Source organism: Toxorhynchites rutilus, chromosome 3 (genome assembly GCF_029784135.1).
Source record: "Toxorhynchites rutilus septentrionalis strain SRP chromosome 3, ASM2978413v1, whole genome shotgun sequence".
Lineage (NCBI taxonomy): Eukaryota > Metazoa > Arthropoda > Insecta > Diptera > Culicidae > Toxorhynchites > Toxorhynchites rutilus.
The window spans coordinates 41,436,921-41,458,512 of record NC_073746.1 but is presented as its reverse complement, the minus strand read 5'-3'; the positions used below and the strand labels follow the sequence as shown (position 1 = coordinate 41,458,512).

Sequence of the window (21,592 nt, the reverse complement as noted above, 5' to 3'; positions counted from 1 at the left end):
CTCGTTCGCCATGGACAAAAACAGGTGGTAGTCACTTGGTGCAAGGTCCGGACTATACGGCGGATGCAAAAGAACCTCCCAACCCCCCAAAAGAGCTCCCGGAGCTTCTGGCGCGTCACCAAAGAAGTGTGTGGCCTGGCGTTGTCCTGATGGAAGACAATGCGGCCTCTGTTTATCAAAGATGGCCTCTTCTTCATGAGTGCTACCTTCAAGCGGTCCAGTTGTTGGCAGTACAGGTCCGAATTGAGCGTTTGGCCATAGGGAAGCAGCTCATAATAGATTATTCCTTGACAATCCCACCAAACACACAGCAGAATCTTTCTGGCCGTTAATGAGGGCTTGGCCACCGTCTGAGCCGCTTCAGCGGGCTTCGACCACGACCGTTTGCGCTTCACGTTGTCGTAAGTGACCCACTTTTCATCGCCAGTCACCATCCGCTTCAGAAACGGGTCGATTTTGTTGCGATTCAGCAGCGATTCACATGCGTCGATACGGTCAAAGATGTTTTTTTGCGTCAACGTGTGTGGCACCCATACATCGAGCTTCTTTGTGAATCCAAGCTTCTTCAAATGGTTAATAACGGTTTGATGACTTATCCCCAGCTCTTGGCCGATGCTACGGCTGCTACTATGCCGGTCTTTCTCGGCTAATTCAGCGATTTTGTCGCAATTTTCGAAGGCAGGCCTTCCGGAGCGTGGCGCATCTTCGACGACCTCTACACCAGAACGAAAACGTTGAAACCATCGTTGTGCGGTGGAAATGGAAACTGTATCGGGTCCATAAACTGCACAAATTTTATTGGCAGCTTGAGATGCATTTTTGCCTTTGTCATAGTAGTACTGTAAAATATGTCGGATTTTCTCTTTATTTTGCTCCATATTTGCGACACTATAACTCACGAACGACTTAACCAAACAATACACTGTCAAGGACTATATTGTAGCGCGCAAAAATATCTTTTCTACAAGCTATAGTATGACTCGATACAACGAATACAACTAGAACTATGCGCTTACAACGATACCTCGCGGAAATACCGCAGGACTTTTTTGACAGCCTAATATGAGGGGCTCAAAATGAAAGGGGTGTAAGTGACATCATCGATTTCTCTACATCGACTCTCTTTTTCAGTCATAACTTAGCTGCAAACACATTCCCAGTTGTATTTGACAATGAGGAATATAGGTCAGAACCTCATCTATCGGATTCTATAGACAACTTAAATTGGAACGTTTTTGCAGTTGAGTTATTAACTAAAGAAAAAGTTGATGAAGAGAAATCGATCAAATAACTTACATCCCTTTCCTTCTAAGCCACTCATATATGATAAAACTGTAAGGTTGACGTGGAACTACCGTTGGATTAGTAATCATATATTTGTATTGATTAGATTATTGATTAAATGGAACAATTTTCGAATTCAATATATTTGCTTTGTAAGTAATAAATTTGAACAAATTAGATATGTAACATTAATTCATGTATTGTAATAGAATATGTTGTGCTCCCGTGGCCGAGTGGTTAGCGTCATAACTAACATGCCGGGTGTTCGGGTTCGATTCCCGTTCTGGTCGGGGGAGTTTTTCGTCAAAGAAATTTTCCTCCGACTTGCACTGTGATCACGCGTATTCTAGAGCTTGCCACTCAGAATGCATTCAAGGCGTGTTATTTGGCATAGAAATCTCAACTAAGTACTAATAAAAATGACGCAAGTAATACTACGTTGAGACGGCGAAGTTCCTCTAGGAACGTTAGTGCCATTGAAGAAGAAGAAGAATAGAATATGTTCTTCGTTACAGGTAAATTTTATGACAGCATTTTGCCTAATAAAATGCACCCAACAGGATATTTCTCATGAAACAATCTTGTTGTTGTTGATGATGATGGTCCCGCCTCCTTCCCCTACAGAGGTTTGAGCAAGACGAGTTATCTAAAAGATAATTTATTTATTTTTTCTCAACATTGAAATCAGTTTAGCAAACACAAAAAAAAACGCACTGATTTTATTCACAGATATAAGTTCAAAAAATTTGCAATGTCAAAAGACATGCCAATACTCAGTCATGTCCGCCACAGAGTCGATACGGTCCCGAAGAGGCCCTTGCAGCCAAGTGGTCCACCAGAGCACAAGTCCAACCGCCAGCCTTGTTTTGGATTGACTATGAATATCCTCATTCAGAGAAATCGACTACTTTTTTTTTCAACTAATACAACTATAAAAAACAACAAAATAAAAATAAAAATAGTCTATCATCACCAGATCATGACAGACATAATAGAAATCAATACAAATTAAAAAAAAAAAGATAATTTAAAAAATTTGAATAGTCCACATAATATAATCCGGTAAAAAACTTAGTCAGATTAATTGAAAATATTAAAACAAACTACAAAAAATTGTCTACATTAATTATCCGTTCGTATGAAACTTCGTCAATAAAAATGTTGGTCATAAAAAAAATCGTTCGACTGTTAATTAAAGACAGCTTTCTCGTGTGAAATACAGTGCCTCTTAAATTCTGTATGTGTTGTTGCGCATTTAATATGTCTTGGCATCGAGTTGAAAACATTTATTCCTTTGAAGTACAACGAATTTTGTGAAGCACATGACAAGAAATTAGGTGTTCTTAATTCATTCGCGTTTCTAAAGGGTGTGTCACATCAAATTGCATCACGGAAAAACGCTGTAGAAATTCGCCCAGTAGACCGATCCTTTTGAAAATTTTAGACAGTAAAATAAAAACTATTAAGGGGGTATTCTAGTCTAGAAATCTGAAAAAATCGAAATTTTTTTTTTACCATATTTCTGTAGTTTAGGCATTCAAGAATATACTCTAGAAAGGACTTATCGAAAATCCTATTATTTACCTAGTTAGAGCCATCTTAGTGATGTGGTATCTAACCTGTTACGGCCATCACAATGAACTTCAAACGCGTTTCTCTCGGAACTAGTTTTTTTCTAACTGGCGTACACGATATCTCAAGTTCTACTGAACCGATTTATGTCAAATTTATATGAAAATAATCTGCATACATCTCTCTATCGCATGAACCAATAAAAAATTATAACTTTTTAATTTTACTATTTTTAAAAAATCGGTAAACGCAAAAAAAAAAACGTTTTAAACAGCATTTTTGTTTTCAAACGGCCGCCATTTTGTTAAAACCCATGTTTTTGACTTGTCCGAGGTTCATGCCATAGCGACATCTTTACTGACTCAGAATCTGTTCGATTTTTTTGTTTCAGATAACCAGAAGGACTGGAATCGTGTACGCCATGGCACAACTTTTTTTTGAACACCCTCACTTCACCAGCATGTAACTATTCTAATTATGAATATTTTTTTCCGTCCTATTCTTGTTTTATTGTTGAAAAATAGATAAACGAATAATGATATAATGGATAGTAAAAATATTCTTTGTTTTTTTTTACGGAGTTCGAAAAAACGTCCGAAATTCGTGTCTCTACACTAGAATACCCCCTTAAACAACTTTTGGCATTTTCTTTTTATTCATACTTCGAGCTCAAGCCCGTATGCTCGCACCTTCCTCTTTACCCCGTCCATTAGGTTCTGTACAACGTCAGGTTGTAGTTTTTTTTGAACAGAAATCCATTTTCTCTTGAAGTCCGCCTCCAATTTGACAACTTTTGGGTTCTTCCGGAGGGCCTGCTTCATAATCGCCCAATATTTCTCTATTGGGCGAAGCTCCGGCGCGTTGGGCGGGTTCATTTCCTTTGGCACGAAGGTGACCCCGTTGGCTTCGTACCACTCCAACACGTCCTTTGAATAGTGGCACGAAGCGAGATCCGGCCAGAAGATGGTCGGGCCCTCGTGCTGCTTCAATAGTGGTAGTAAGCGCTTCTGTAGGCACTCCTTAAGGTAAACCTGCCCGTTTACCGTGCCGGTCATCACGAAGGGGGCGCTCCGCTTTCCGCAAGAGCAGATCGCTTGCCACACCATGTACTTTTTGGCAAACTTGGATAATTTCTGCTTGCGAATCTCCTCCGGAACGCTGAATTTGTCCTCTGCGGAGAAGAACAACAAGCCCGGCAGCTGACGAAAGTCCGCTTTGACGTAGGTTTCGTCGTCCATTACCAGGCAATGCGGCTTCGTCAGCATTTCGGTGTACAGCTTCCGGGCTCGCGTCTTCCCCACCATGTTTTGCCTTTCGTCGCGGTTAGGAGCCTTCTGAACCTTGTATGTACGCAGGCCCTCCCGCTGCTTGGTCCGCTGGACGAATGAACTTGATAAATTCAGCTTATTGGCGACATCCCGGACCGAACTTCTCGGATCACGTCTAAACTGCTTAACTACGCGCTTGTGATCTTTTTCACTGACGGAGCATCCATTTTTGCCGTTCTTCACCTTCCGGTCGATGGTTAGGTTCTCGAAGTATCGTTTTAGTACTCTGCTGACCGTGGATTGGACGATTCTCAGCATCTTACCGATGTCCCGATGTGACAACTCCGGATTCTCGAAATGAGTGCACAGGATTAATTCACGACGCTCTTTTTCGTCCTACGACATTTTTCCAAATTTACGAAAAATTGACAGTGAAGGATGGTCAACGTGATCTATACACTCTTATCTGATTATAAGCGAAAGCTATAGATATAATTCCTAAAAATTAAATTTCTACAGCGTTTTTTCCGTGATGCAATTTGATGTGACACACCCTTTAGTGTTGTATCTATGGAAATCACTTCCTCTTTCAACTCGATCACACAAATATCGAGGCAGCAAACCGTTAACTACTTTAAAAATGAACAACATAGTTAAATAAATAATTCTTTGCTTCACGGATAACCATTTTAGAGCGTCCAGCATCAAAGATGAGGAAGTGAATCTATTACATTTAAAAATCAACCGCATTATTTTATTCTGCAAACGCTGTAATCTCGATATATGTGTATTATTGGCTAAAAATAATATGGAAGAACAAAAGGAGAGATGATTGATTTGTATAGCTGTATTTTGCTGAGGTACTCCAAGATTATTCCCTATGGAACAGGAAATTGAATCATTCAAAATAGTCCGTTGAGTTCTGTTATACAAATAACTTTCAAACCATTTATATGCAGTACTCGTAATTCCAAAGCGCTTAATCGTATTCAACAACAAGGGCCTAGAAATTGTCTCGAAAGCGCGTTTAAGATCCAAGAAAACAGGAATGATGGTATCTTTACATTCCAATTTCTTTTTCCATTTTGCTAACACCAAGTTCAAAGCGGTTTCACAGGAATGTCCTTCCCGATATCCCTATTTTCCTGGTATTAAGGGGAGTGTCACATCAAATTGCATCACGCAAAAAACGCTGTAGAAATTTGCCCAGTAGACCGATCCTTTTGAAAATTTTAGACAGTAACAGTGGGTTCTTCCGGAGGGCCTGCTTCATAATCGCCCAATATTTCTCTATTGGGCGAAGCTCCGGCGCGTTGGGCGGGTTCATTTCCTTTGGCACCAAGGTGACCCCGTTGGCTTTGTACCACTCCAACACGTCCTTTGAATAGTGGCACGAAGCGAGATCCGGCCAGAAGATGGTCGGGCCCTCGTGCTGTTTCAATAGTGGTAGTAAGCGCTTCTGTAGGCACTCCTTAAGGTAAACCTGCCCGTTTACCGTGCCGGTCATCACGAAGGGGGGCTCCGCTTTCCGCAAGAGCAGATCGCTTGCCACACCATGTACTTTTTGGCAAACTTGGATAGTTTCTGCTTGCGAATCTCCTCCGGAACGCTGAATTTGTCCTCCGCGGAGAAGAACAACAGGCCCGGCAGCTTACGAAAGTCCGCTTTGACGTAGGTTTCGTCGTCCATTACCAGGCAATGCGGCTTCGTCAGCATTTCGGTGTACAGCTTCCGGGCTCGCGTCTTCCCCACCATGTTTTGCCTTTCGTCGCGGTTAGGAGCCTTCTGAACCTTGTATGTACGCAGGCCCTCCCGCTGCTTGGTCCGCTGGACGAATGAACTTGACAAATTCAGCTTATTGGCGACATCCCGGACCGAACTTCTCGGATCACGTCTAAACTGCTTAACTACGCGCTTGTGATCTTTTTCACTGACGGAGCATCCATTTTTGCCGTTCTGCACCTTTCAGTCGATGGTTAGGTTCTCGAAGTATCATTTTAGTACTCTGCTGACCGTGGATTGGACGATTCCCAGCATCTTACCGATGTCCCGATGTGACAACTCCGGATTCTCGAAATGAGTGCACAGGATTAATTCACGACGCTCTTTTTCGTTCGACGACATTTTTCCAAATTAACGAAAAATTGACAGTGAAGCATGGCCAACGTGATCTATACACTCTTATCTGATTTTAAAGCGAAAGCTGAAGATATAATTCCTAAAAATTATTCCTGCCATACAAATGTAACACTAATTTCTGCATTACTCGAGAATTAATCAAGCAAATGAAACCAAATTAGGCATATGGTGCTTTTAGGGAGCAATAAATGTTTCTATGGTAGTTAGGCTCTCCACCTCCCTCTCTAAGGGGGAGCTGCCATACAAATGAAAGACAAATTTTAGCATAATTCGAAAACTAATCAAGCAAATGGAGCCAAATTTATCATTCGAAGGTTTAAGGGGACACGAAACGTTTGCATGGTGAATAGACGCCCTCTCTCTGAGGGGGGTGGGGAGGGGTACTGCCATACAAATGAAGCATACATTCCTGCATAATTCAATAACTAATCAAGCAAACTGAACCAAATTTGGCATGTGGAGGTTTTAGGGGGCAAGAAACATTTCTGAAGTGGTTTAACACTCCTGTCACCTTTCTGGGGGAGGGGGTGGTGGGTTGGCTGCCATACGAATGAAACACAAATTACAAGGGGCGTCTTTATTCTATCATATTTTCTGTATAAAACATTTATTCCGTGTATGGGAGAAACATGTTATTTGCAAGTGGTTGAAAAATCATGAACGAGAATTGAAAAAATAATCGAGAAAATAATCTTATATTATAATGATGAGTTTTGTTAGAAATACTAGGAATTTTATAGTAAAAGGTACATTCAACGGGGTCAATCAATGAACAGTTCTGGGATTGGACCCATGAACTTGCTCATAGTAATAAAACGTGAATGTTTGAAGGTAGTGATAACAAAAAACAAATGTTGGGTGGGACGAAGTTTTCCGGGTCAGCTAGTAGTCAATAATAACGTCGGAGGAATGCTGATCGCTCATGCCCAGAATTTTTAATCTTGGCACCGATATGGGAACAACAGCATGGTAATTTTCACCCGAATTGCTGTCAATATCATTTTTGACATAATTTATGTTGGCTCCAGTTGAACACTCAACGATGATGGAGCCACCTCTACCATTCCTAAAATTACCAACTTTGTGTGTTTTTGGATCTAGTTTCGTTTTTAAATGCTTACGAGTTTCCTCGCAAGCTTGTTTGGTCTCTTTGGGTAATAATAACTGACTGAGTCTTACGACTGTTTTGCTTGATACTATTGCTCTTTATATTATTATCAATAGCATTGTTTGAACTTTTCACTACATCCGCGAAACTTATGTTATTTAGAATGACATCATCATTATCATTGTTCTGATATTTACGTTTCTTCCGTTTAGGGATGTTTTGGTGCGATTCAGAAGGAATTGCACCATGTTCATTGAGCGAATCATTCCTTGCAGCTAAATTATTCTGCGCATAATCCAACACAACTTTCAGTTCATAGCCCATTTATTTTCCATGCTGTGGCAATGTTTTGAATGTTAACTACAGATCTTTAGTTTTAATGCAAGAATGACAAAATTGTTTATAACAGATAGAGGTTAGTCACCTAGTGTTACTTGCTTTATTTTTTTTAGTACTTGGTTGAGATTTCTATGTCAAATAACACGCCTTGAATGCAGTCTGAGTGGCTAGTTGTAGAATACACATGACCACAGTGCAATTGCTTTGACGGAAATTTCCCCCGATCAGAACGGGAATCGAACCCGAACCCCCGACATGCTAGGTGTGACGCTAACCACTCGGCCACGGGAGCACAATGTCAGACATTTTGAAAAATTTAAAGAAAGATCTAGAAAAAAATAATACAACATTTCTTTTCTTTTTTTTTTTGTATTCATTTGATTCACATTTTCCTGCAATTTATTCAAACCACGATCAAAAGCGAAATAATTTACCCAAAACTTGTTCAATATTCGTCCACAAATCAACACGTGTTACGTTTCCAAATGAGGAAAGTTTTCTTTCACTCGGTGACTCGACTTTCCCCCCTGCAACATGAATAATGCAGAAGCGCAGAAAAAAAACCTGCTCTTCCTTCTCCACCCGCACCGAAGTGACCCTACATAAACACCGACAAGGATTCCTCGCAAGCCTAACTAACACTTCCGATCCCTCCTCCGTTTGGCGTGAGCTGCCGGCGAAATAAGAGGGATCAAAACTGTGGCAAAAAAATCCAGCTAATGTCACAGCTGGTGCGATGAAAAGTGGCTTCCGACAGAAGCGAAAACAGCGACCCAAGGTAAGCAGGATTTTCATTAAGAAAACAAATTAATGCTAATCAGTGCAATTTACTGGACGAGTGCTGGATTTTGTGTGTGTCCGTGTTGTGCGAAAAGAAAATGTAATCTAATCAAATTGACTTCAGAATGAACCCACATTTCCTCTGATTAGCGAAACAAAAAAGTTCCGGGCGAGAAAAATGGGTCCAACGGCGTACAGAGAAAAACTCGAGAACCCATGATTCATACGTTCGAGTGGGTTTCAAAATTCAATCCCACTTGGGGGGGTGTGATGTAGTTAGCGATTGAAAAAGTTTCGCAACACAATGTAAACACAATTCTGCACGACTGAATGGCCGCCAACAGGCAGCGACTGGTAACCGATCGGTAGGAGAGAAAAAAAAACACAAAATGCACGGTATATTCGAGCCGAGCTGAGTATCCCCACGAGAACAGTGAGAGGAAAAAGTTGAGTGGAGCCAATGTTTACCCTTTTCCACTCGATGGAACTAAATAAATGGACAGCCGACACCGCCTACACCGCCCTCACAGCAAACGAGATGCGGAGATGTGGAGAGCTCTGCCGGTGCTTTCCATTCATCTAATGAACCAGTCGGTTACATGTTTCTGTGAAAAGCACATCCTTTCAACCGAGCTACCCGGCACGGGGCAACACCTTCACGGGGGGTGTGGGAGACATCATATATAACCGGAGCGTGAAAAAGGGATGCACACGCAATTATTTTATTATCGCCAACTTTTTACGAGCTGGGTGGCTTTCAGGGAAAAACAAGAGGAAAAGCGTGTAAGAATGATATATTGCTATTAATTTTATTAGGCATTTATTCACTCCGACTCTGTGGGAGAGCTTTTGCTGGGGGGAGGCTTTGGCGAGGCAGTCGAAAAGTGTTCAGACATTTGGATAAAGTGATAGAGGGTACCATTCTACAATTTCTTTGTTATTTGCGACTCTCAGGACAATTGGAAATTTAGGGCTGCCAGATAAAATTGACTCGGAAAGAGTATATCTCAAACCAAATGTAGATTTCGAATGCACGTTGGTCAACCTATGACTTATTTTTGACCTGGGACTACCTCTAACCTTCCAATATAGAAGCCTATTCCAACGTTTCGAGTGGAAAAAGTGTATGATTTTGAAGGTTTATCTCTCAACAATTATTGGATGGATTTTAATTGTGTCGCCTAGTTGCAAAACCGACCAACTCCAAAAATAAAAATTTTACAGGAAAGACGATTTTCTGTAGCATCATGTCACCGGTTTTGCAGCACATCATGCTTTTTACACGCATGTTTCATAGGGAATTGTTCTCGAGTTTTGAATTTATTAGATAGGGTTGGGGGAAAATAAATGTCGTATTTCTGATCGAAATTTGACGCTTTATTTAACATACTTAAAATTTTCCAATGTAAGTCAAATATGCGCCGTTTTGTTCGCAAACTTGTTGCCATTTAGAAGGCAACTTCATTATCCCCCCCCTTATAAAACCCCTCCTCCTTATTTGCAAAACATTCAGACAGCCAGTTTTCGCAAGCCTCTTTTGAGGCCAACTTAGTATCACCAAGAGCGTTTTGCATGGACCGGAAGAGATGATAATCACTTGGAGCCAGGTCCGGACTATACGGTGGGTCCAATAGGACATCCCATCCGAGCTCCCGTAGCTTCTGGCGGGTCATCAAAGATGTGTGAGGCCGAGCGTTGTCCTGGTGGAAAACAACACCATTCCTATTGATCATTTCTGGTCGCTTCTGGTCAATCACCTGCTTCAAACGGTCAAGCTGCTCACAGTAGAGAACCGAGTTGAGGGTCTGGCCATAGTTGAGCAGCTCATAGTGGATGATTCTCTTCCAATCCCACCAAACATACAGCAAAACTTTCCTGGCCGTCAATCTGGGCTTGGCGATGGTTTGGGCCGGCTCACCGCGCTTCGACCACGACTTTTTTTTTTGCTAGGTTGTCGTACGTCATTCACTTTTTATCACCAGTCACCATCTTCTTCAAAAATGGGTCGAGTTCGTTTCGCAGCAGTGCATCGCAGGCGTTTATTCGGTCTAAAAGATTTTTTTTTGCGTCAACTAGTGTGGCATCCATACATCCACCTTTTTTTGGAATCCAATCTTCTGCAAATGGTTCCAAACGGTTTTATGGTCTATACCCAGTTCCTGGCCAATCGAGCGAGTGCTCACATGCCGGTCTACTTGGATGATTTCAACGATTGTATCGGTTTCCACGACGATTGACCTACCAGTACGGGGTGTATCTTCGACAGCCACTAAACCAGAACGAAATCGATCAAACCAACGCTGTGCTGTGCGAATCGTTACAGTATCGGGTCCATAAACTACACGAATTTTTTCGGCCGCCTTCGTTGCAGTTTTACCTCGCAGGTAGTGAAAACGTAAAATATGGCGAATTTCTTGCTTGGTGGACTCCATCTTTGACGCGCTATAACTTGAGACTGAAAAGGACAATCACAACACTGTCAAAACGACACTTGTAGCACAGATTGTCGTCTTTAAATAGCCGTATAGTATGACCCGATGCGATAAGCACAACACAATATATGTTTAAGTGTTGCCATATATTGACAGTATACATTTCTTTTTCCCCAACCCAATATTTTCATTCATACAGATACAGAAGGTCGTTATACTACCTGCAAAACCATTGCCATTACATTGCATCTTTATTTTCGAGTTTTGCACTTATCAACACATTTGGGGATTCATTTTTATGTATATTGATTATAATATTTTTTGAAGAATTTTATTGAGTGATTTTGTTCTCATTAACGAACATTCTTTCGACGACGAAGCAATTTTGCAGAGAAGATTATGATTTTTGAAAATTTTCTCATAAAATTCGTCACATTCCAGTTCCATTTTCTGTTTGACAATTATCATAGCATCAACGGTTTCAATATTGAATTGTTACTTTTTCGTTGTCCACATATTGTTAATAAAATTATTCGACTGATGCGGTATTAGTAGGCCAACACAAAATATATATTAAATAAATATATTTACGAATTCTTTACACTCAATATATTTGTTTTCAATTTCTGAAAATATCTGCGCCTGATGATTCATAGTTGGTACGGAATCTTTGCTCCACCTGTTCATCTAATTAATTTTATTTCCTTTAATCCTTTTTCACTCAGCAAACCAAATGTTTTCATCTATATGAACAGGAAGTTTTTTACTAATGCTACTCTGAATCTCAGACCATTCCGGAATGGACTTAAATAGAATCCATTTATTTTATTGTGTTTTTTAAATAGCTTGAAAATATTTTTTCAATGTACTCCAACGCAGTATCGTGAAAAATCCTCAGTTTTAAAAAAAATCAGTTTCCTGTATTCACTTGCATTAACTATTGTTTTAAAATTAGTTTGCACTTCACTGATCAAAAATACGTTATCCTCACCTCACTTTAGACTCAACTCGAAATGTAACTAAAGGGTGTGTCACATCAAATTGCATCACGGAAAAAACGCTGTAGAAATTTTATTTTTAGGAATTATATCTTCAGCTTTCGCTTATAATCAGATAAGAGTGTATAGATCACGTTGGCCATGCTTCACTGTCAATTTTTCGTAAATTTGGAAAAATGTCGTCGAACGAAAAAGAGCGTCGTGAATTAATCCTGTGCACTCATTTCGAGAATCCGGAGTTGTCACATCGGGACATCGGTAAGATGCTGGGAATCGTCCAATCCACGGTCAGCAGAGTACTAAAACGATACTTAGAGAACCTAACCATCGACCGGAAGGTGAAGAACGGCAAAAATGGATGCTCCGTCAGTGAAAAAGATCACAAGCGCGTAGTTAAGCAGTTTAGACGTGATCCGTGAAGTTCGGTCCGGGATGTCGCCAATAAGCTGAATTTGTCAAGTTCATTCGTCCAGCGGACCAAGCAGCGGGAGGGACCTGCGTACATACAAGGTTCAGAAGGCTCCTAACCGCGACGAATGGCAAAACATGGTGGGGAAGACGCGAGCCCGGAAGCTGTACACCGAAATGCTGACGAAGCCTCATTGCCTGGTAATGGACGACGAAACCTACGTCAAAGCGGACTTTTGTCAGCTGCCGGGCCTGTTGTTCTTCTCCGCAGAGGACAACTTCAGCGTTCCGGAGGAGATTCGCAAGCAGAAACTATCCAAGTTTGCCAAAAAGTACATGGTGTGGCAAGCGATCTGCTCTTGCGGAAAGCGGAGCGCCCCCTTCGTGATGACCGGCACGGTAAACGGGCAGGTTTACTTTAAGGAGTGCCTACAGAAGCGCTTACTACCACTATTGAAGCAGCACGAGGGCCCGACCATCTTCTGGCCGGATCTCGCTTCGTGCCACTATTCAAAGGACGTGTTGGAGTGGTACGAAGCCAACGGGGTCACCTTCGTGCCAAAGGAAATGAACCCGCCCAACGCGCCGGAGCTTCGCCCAATAGAGAAATATTGGGCGATTATGAAGCAGGCCCTCCGGAAGAACCCAAAAGTTTTCAAATCGGTGGCGGACTTCAAGAGAAAATGGATTTCTGTTCAAAAAAAACTACAACCTGACGTTGTACAGAACCTTATGGATGGGGTAAAGAGGAAGGTGCGAGCATACGGGCTTGGGCTCGAAGTATGAATAAAAAGAAAATGCCAATAGTTGTTTAATAGTTTTTATTTTACTGTCTAAAATTTTCAAAAGGATCGGTCTACTGGGCGAATTTCTACAGCGTGTTTTCCGTGATGCAATTTGATGTGGCACACCCTTTATCCGGTTTCTCCTTGAGAAAGCCACGGGTTTCCGAATAGATCGCGTAGTACAACAATACATTTATCTTGTAAAAAAAGAAAAGAAATGCAATCTGTCAAAAATACTAATGCTCTCGATAGAAGGCCAGAGAGAAAAAAAAACGCGTGTTACTATGCTCAGGTAATTTTGTATAATATTCTCCGATGAAATAAAAAAAATCAATTGTTCTACATGAATACGAAAACACTGAGCATTATTTTCAATCTAAAAAATTTTGACTAGCAATTTAAATTCCAATCAGATGTTCATGCTGGGTAATTTCATCATTTGGGTAAATCCGTGAAAAATTCAAAGCTCTCATTAACTGTTAATAGTGTACCGATCACTGACATTAACTCTATTTGTAAAGCATTCAATGATCATTTTGCAAATGCAAATGTTAATCGTAATTGCTGCAATGAGTAATCCGTTACGTTACATAAATTATGTAACCGATTCATTTTTCCTACGACCAACATCTGTGAACGAAGTTATACTTCTGATAAACGATCTTATGTTGAAAAAAAGCCCAGGTCTTGGAAATATTCCGGCCAACATTGTTAAAAATAATTTTGTTCCTTTTTCGCAAATTCTTAGTTATCTTTCAATTTGATGATTCAAACAGGCACGTATCCAGATTGTCTCAAAACAGCTGAAGTAATTCAAATATTCAAATCTGGCGACTCAGGCCAAACCGACAATTGGATGCCTCAATTGCCAAATAGATTAACTCCATAAAACAAGATGTTGAGAAAAATGATAAAATATTAAAGAACATATTATTATTTACTAGCTGACCCGGCAAACGTTGTTCTGCCATAAAAAGTAATTCCAGTGAATATGTTGATTGCTAAATAAAAAAATAACTGATGTATTGTAAGTGTGTTTAAATCTTTTAACGATTTACACATACGTTAAACGTTCGTGACTTTTGTGTTCTTACTTGTGTTTAACATACCGAGAGTCTCGCGCGAGCAGTGAGCGAGTGTAGACGTATTTTTCGTCCGCTCTGTGTTTAATTCTATTTCGAGTTTTCCACAAAAGTGACAGTGGTGTGAGGGTAAAAGAGATGTGTTTCCAGAACAATCCGAAACACTTGTTCGGAAGGATTTATAGTTTTGATGGAGATTTTTGTGAATAGTTGCGAATAAATTAAAGAAAATTGATGCAGTAGTTTGATCAAGCGAATCGGTGTTTGGAGGTGCTCGTTTCTTTCCTGTTGTGTATACTGATACACGGGGTTGTGTATGTAGAGCGAAGCAATCGGAGCGGAGAAAAATCGATAGGTGCATCGGAGCGTGAGACCCACTCTTACGCTAGCGACGGGCACAGCGACTAGGCTAAGTTCCCTCACTTTACTCTTTTTTTTATATCTCTTATATCTCTCTGTCTCCAGAGAATTCTCGCTTGAAGTGTTGATTTACAGTTGCATGGTGCGAAAACGTTTTACTTGTTTTGTTTTTTAATTTGCGTGGCTGATTCGATCGTGTTTTGTAGAGTGCTTTATTCGAGGGATTATGGAGAGGGATGTGATCAGGCCACTCTTCTGTTTGCTGAGGTTGCCTGCAATCGGACATCACGAGAGGACATTTTCTTTATGGTGTTTACAAGTTTAATATCGCAATGTGGGAGTATGCAACAAATGATGAAATCCATACTAGGGTAGGGTTTCAAATTGTATATTTATTTCAGATATATTTTTTTTCCTCTCACTGTCTTTATTAGGCTCTGTAGCTCACTCACTTTTACGTCGTTTTGCTGGTCCCACTTGATTTTTTATTGTGTTCAGCTTAAGGCTCGCGGAACTCAGTTTTTGGAATTAGATTCACTGTTCACACATACTCTCGTGTTCTGTGGTGGTGGATTGGTGTGGTATGGTGCTGGATGCGGTTGTGTGCGAGAGTGTGGCCTTGCGAGTCGTATACGGTCGTGGGATTGCGGCTACATGGAATTGTATTGGTGTGGGTGCATTGCTTTCACTCGCTTGATTTATTTCATTTAGTCAGTTGGGCAATCACATTTTCGTGAGAGCTAGGAATCGTAGGAAAGTTTGATTGTGCAATGACTGACGAGGGGATCCAGGCTATTTTGTTCGCTTGGGGTAGTCGATTTCGGGTGGAGCGGGGGGACACTGGCAGCCGTACCGGTGCAGTTCTGTGTGGCTGTGTACTTCTTGCGAATGCATACGATTTGTGCGGCCGTATTATCGCAAAGAGATGCATCAAATCAAACCAAGATGGAACCATTACGGAACTAGTATGAATATAATAGCATTAGTATGTTAATAAGCATGGAGGACGATTGTTTCTAGATAGGTTCTCAAGGTTACCTTCTCAGGTTTCCCAAAGATAATTCTTCGCCGTCCGTTTGGAGTTTTATGTACGCTTTATAGACAATGAATAAGTTTTTAAAGGATTTTTTTTATGACAGGTCGGACTCGATTATCCGGAGTATTTAAAAAAACAAAAATTTTAATTATTAGATCAGAGGTTTTGAATAATTTGTTGCTATGCTATATAGGTTTGCTCATTTGAACAAAATTGAGGACAGGAAGTTTGTGTGTAGACATGTGACATTGAAATGTACGTTGTAATTTTGTATTTTTTCCTTCCTAATTCTTTAATTGTTTAATTATTCATTCTTCAATCATCCAAAAACTCTCCGGTTCTTTAGAGTTTTTAAAGGAGTTTTTTTCTATGACATTCTCAGGTCAGAAAAATATCTATGTACTACGCACGAAAAATAACGAAATGCATGACCGGTTTTATAAGAATGTATATTTTCTTTAAATCTCATTTCGCCGAATAGTTAAGAATTCACGTTTTTAGAATCACATCACTTACCGCAGTGAATCCTGATTTTTCTCAACCATTCCCACTAACAACCATCCCTTCCATGATACACGCTAGGGAACCACGCTATAGAGGCGACCCTTCTGGCCTTCGGGCGGCGAATATCATACTAACATTCCTTCCCTTCCCCTGGTGACTGTAAGGACGTGACCGGCGTCGTTATTGACCATTTAAAGCTTGAATCACCGAAAATTTCACAACGAGAATGATTTGCTAGTCCCAAGCGTCATTCTGTGTGTTCTTTGTGCAATTTGGTTGGTTCAGGTCAATCACGGAGAGCAACTACGAATTGTACAGTCTACCCAAGCTCAAGCTCAAGCTCAAGCTCATACTTGTGTTTAACATACCGAGGAATTTTAAAAACTCAGGCCGTTCCTTTTGTTAATTCGACGTATTTCATTAACGAATCTGACATGTTTGTTCTTTCGAACGTTAAATGTAAAGTGAAAATAGAAACATATTTTTGTTGTAAAGTAGACAAATTAAATAAACAAAATTGTCATCGAACTACAGAACTGAACGTTGCTATGAGCATTGAATGTTTTGTTCAGTTATGGCGAATATGGCACTGAACCAATTTTCATTTATAATTATTGTTTTGAAAGCGTGTTTATTTCACACAAAAACTCATAACAATTTTCGCTTCACAGAAATGGAACACGAAGCTCAATGATGATATCGCATCGCGTTTCAAGGTTGGTGGACTTAAGGACTTAAGTAGAACGCATGACCAAATGCGATATTGCAATCGATTCGGGTAATTTTGACTCGATCGAATTTCCTCAGATTGAAGTTCATCAGTAGACGTATCTGGAATGTTTTAGGAGATTACACTGTCGATTTTCTCAGGGCGTATTTTGTCGGCTACCCAAATTAAAAATGTGCATACCTCATAATCCTCGCTTTTGCCATCCAACCGAATACATCCAGCGAGGTGTGGAACCGAATTCGTGGAAAAGGTGTGTTTTATTTTTTAAGAAAAGAAAGTGTCCAAGCTACGCGGGGCGCTTCATCAGTCTTTATTTCATTTATGTTTTGTTCGAACACACGGGCTGTAATATCATGAAATTGCATGCGTTTATGCCTGACAATAGCAAAGGCTGTGTTGGTGTTGCTCATGATAGCGTCTCGCAAGTGAGAGTATTTTTTCTCACACCATTTTTGATTGTCTAGAATCGCAATCGTTCGCTCTCTTCTTCTCTATCGTTCGCAAGTAATTCTACGTTGAGATGGTGAACGTTAGGAGCATTAGAAACGTTAGTAGGGGAGAGGGGGGTAAGACGGACATGTTAAGGAAAACTTCAATTGTATCTTTGGAAACTCATGTTTTCAAAAATTTTCTTACAGTTCAATATACTGGTTTTCGAAATAACTGGCCAAATGTTTTATAAAAATGTGTTTTTCCATGTTTTTTACTGAAATTAAAACAAGCCGAAAAGTATAACATTTGAGAGAGGGCGAAATTATTCCTCGCGAGAGAAATAATTTCGCCCTCTCTCAGTGTTTGTGCGTCCAGTAACTAAAATAGAACAAAAAGAAAAAGAGAAATCAATATGAAAAAGAGTTCAATATTCTTCCCTTCACTTTCCATCATGCATTGGATGTGACTGTCCATTTCACAACCCCCCAGTGCAATTTTTTCAATAATTTAAATTGACCACTTACAAATGAATTTACTTTTCCGTACATACCTAATATCGCTTCTCTGTCAACTCACAAACCGAAATATAACCATCAGCGAATTCAATTTTGCAATTAAACCAAAAACCAAAATGCGTAATATCGAAAACGCAAAAGTTACATCCACACGCGGATGTTCGATTTTCAGTTTTTGTTTCTTTATTCCACTTTTGATCAGTATTCATTGTCATAGGATGGTTTAAATATTATAGAATAGCATGTAGAAGGGTTTCCCAACAATCGAAACTTGAAATTCATAATGCAACTATACAAATCAAACACCTGTCCATCATACCCCACTGTCCGTCTTACCCGCGGCTTCCCTACCATTGAAGAAGAACATGGAGAGCGTCGCTTGAACGGTGTGTGTCAACGATGAACTCCAGATTATTGTTTCTTCTTCGAATCACAATTTCTCGCGTCGCTGTGCAGTCGTCTACCATGACCCCACCAATGTTTTCAACAACGTACACATTGAATGTATACACGTGTTCTCCAGCCGGTGTTTCATGTTGACAATAACGTGATTGTTACTTTGCGATTCGAGCATTTATGATTTGAAGAATTTCAATAATTCATTATGTTAATTCAAAAAGTTTTCCAGCTCGCCGGCAATTTGCTTTGGCCTAATTGAAGTTATTAGCACATGTGTGCATGAAAGTTTGGTGAAGCGAGTGTAGCGCCATCTGTCATTTAGAAACGTAAATAAATTCGTTCTTTCTGAAAAACTGTTCTCGAATAGTTGGATATTGTATATACCAAAGTACAAAAATCGTGATTGAAAATAAGTAATGGGGGTGAACCTTTGAGGTTGTATGTATTGTTATGCCAAATTTAAGGGAAAAAATATAAAAAAACGATATTTATTTGTTTTTCTGAATAGGGCCACCCTAATTGGTATTAAACATACGGTAATCGGTGCCCTAGCGGTATCACGTATAGTTTACGTCCTATTATTATGCCTACCAAGTTTTTTGTGGATAATTTCATCAAAATCGGTCGAGCCGTTTCGGAGGAGTTCGACCACGAACATCGGGACACGAGATTTATATATATATATATATATATATATATATATATATATATATATATATATATATATATATATATATATATATATATATATATATATATATATATATATATATATATATATATATATATATATATATATATATAATATATATATATATATATATATATATATATATATATATATATATATATATATATATATATATATATATATATATATATATATATATATATATATATATATATATATATATATATATATATATATATATACATTATTCAATGGCTGAAATGATTTTGTCATTTAGTCGTGTTAATACTTATTATTGAAGAAATTTGTGTTGAATATATACAGTTAGGGGTTAATCAAGTGCTTTGATACTAAAATTTTATAATATTCAAAAAATGGAGTTAATCGTAATCGATTTGGCTAGTGAAGCATCCAATTATCGATCCATAACGACCTTGTCGATTTTCAACAAAATTTGTAAGAAGTGACTTATGAAACCTATTGGTAATTTCATAGATAGACATAGCACACTGTACAACCTGCAACATGGTTTTCGTAGCGGATGTAGTACATTTGTGGATGTAGTGAAACTTGTAGATCAGATTCTGGAAGACACAGATCCGAAAAAAGTGGATTCATCGTTCCTTGATTTATAGAAGACCTTTAACACTGTCAACCATGCTATTTTGCTAAGAGAGTTAAATCAATATGGCATAAGAGGCAATTCTAGCAGCATTATTCGTAGCTGTCTATTTGATGAACATAAGTCAATATGATGTATATGATGAAGAAATTAGCTCTAGAAAGAAAATAAGCATTGGAGTTCCACTGGGAAGCAAAATTGGCACTTTTTATTTCTTTATTTTAATGATCTGAGCCAAATAAACCTCACTGGTACAATCAGGCTATTTTCTGATGACACTATATGGTATCCGTATACTAACTTGAATGTAATCATGTCAAACAGGATAGAATCAATAGAATCGGAAACTTTCTAAATTTTCTTCGGTACGTTATAATTACGATTTTGATCCGGACAATTTGGATAGAGAAAATATTACAATCTAAGCTCCGCTGTATTCATTGAGTATAAACAAACCATTCGCGATATAAAATTACAGTATTCACAATTCATCAGTCATCTAGCGACCAGACGGCAGCGAGGCTTTCGAAATAATCTTTCTTAAGGCCGAGTGTGTAGTTTACTTTTCCAAATTAGTTCAAGGTGAGAGGCGAATTAACTGATGAACAACATCATCATCATTGAAGTCGTCTTGCTTAAACTATCAGACTATCGTGGAATAACAAGTTTGTCGGCTGCGTCCAAGCTATTTGAGATCATCGTCAGTGAAGTTATTCTTACTCAATCCAAGCGCTACATCTCTACCGATCAACACGGCTTCATGCCTGGCAGGTCGGTCACCACGAATATGTTGAACTACACCAACACCTGCATTACTGCTATGGAGGGCAAGGCTCAGGTCGATGTCATCTATACCGATCTGAAGGCGGCTTTCGATAGGATCGACCACAACATACTTTTGGCTAAACTATCACGTCTCGGATCATCTGCAAAACTCGTGTCGTGGATGAGATCATACCTGACGGAAAGAAAACTGCGCGTTAAATTCATGGCTGCGTTTCCTCGTGCTTCTGCAATTCTTCTGGAGTCCCTCAAGGAAGCAACCTAGGCCCTTTGTTGTTCATATTATTTTTTAATGACATTGCTGCGAAATTAGGATTGAACTGCAAATTAATTTATGCTGATGATTTGAAAATATTCTGCATGATCCGTTCAGCTGAAGACTGCCAACGCTTGCAACATTTGCTGAATGTGTTTGTTGACTGGTGCCATCTAAACAAACTGATTATCAGCGTACCGAAGTGCTCCGTCATGACGTTCCATCGTTCCAAAAGTCCGTTACAGTTTGATTACTGCATCGACGGTGCTTTGCTTGAAAGAGTTGAAAAAGTTACTGACCTTGGAGTAGTGCTGGATCAGAAATTGAACTTCAACGCTCATTATACCTCAATCATTGCTAAGGCAAACCGACAGCTCGGATTTATTTCGAAGATTGCGAAGGATTTCACTGACCCATACTGCTTGAAGTCCTTATATTGCGCTTTAGTACGACCAATTCTCGAAACTGCAGCCGTTGTTTGGACTCCAAATGTGATTTTCTGGAATTTGAGGATTGAGCGTGTACAGCGAAGATTCATCCGGTTGGCCTTGCGTCATCTACCTAGGCGCGATCCATTGAATCTTCCGGCTTACCCGGATCGATGCAGACTTTTAAGTCTGGACACCCTTGAGAGAAGACGCAGAATACAACAGGCAATTTTTGTATCAAAGCTGTTCAATGGGAAAGTTGATTCTCCTCGGCTACTTTCATTACTGGACCTTCGTGCTGCTCAACGACCTCTCCGACAGCGATCTTTGCTACAGAACAGATTTCATCGTACTTTATTCGGATACAACGAACCGCTGTCGTCGATGATTCGAACTTTCACATTGGTGGAGGATCTATTTGATTTCGGCGAGACATCCAGCCGCTTTAAAAAAAGATTAACTAGTTCGTCGATTGTATAAATAATTGTACTATATTTTTATATATTTATTCATTAAGACCACAGATGTCAGATGAATCAGATTTAAATAAATAAATAAATAAATCTCTTTTTCTCAATGCTAATGTTACACAAAGAGGTTTTGCTCGATTCTAAGGAATAAGGAAAGATAGATATCGCACG

General features: G+C 39.6%; 1 protein-coding gene across 1 annotated transcript; it reads left to right on the top strand.

Moving 5' to 3' along the window:
* The first annotated feature begins 20,085 nt into the window (after positions 1 to 20,085).
* On the top strand, positions 20,086 to 20,532 carry LOC129773060 (uncharacterized). The gene has a single exon (XM_055776610.1). The coding sequence runs from the start codon at positions 20,086 to 20,088 to the stop codon at positions 20,530 to 20,532; it is 447 nt and encodes a 148-aa protein (XP_055632585.1).
* Positions 20,533 to 21,592: the final 1,060 nt, after the last annotated feature.

Bases quoted from the DNA above. Each gene is read 5' to 3' on its own strand.
- LOC129773060 (XM_055776610.1), top strand. From the start codon at position 20,086: ATGAACAACATCATCATCATTGAAGTCGTCTTGCTTAAACTATCAGAC.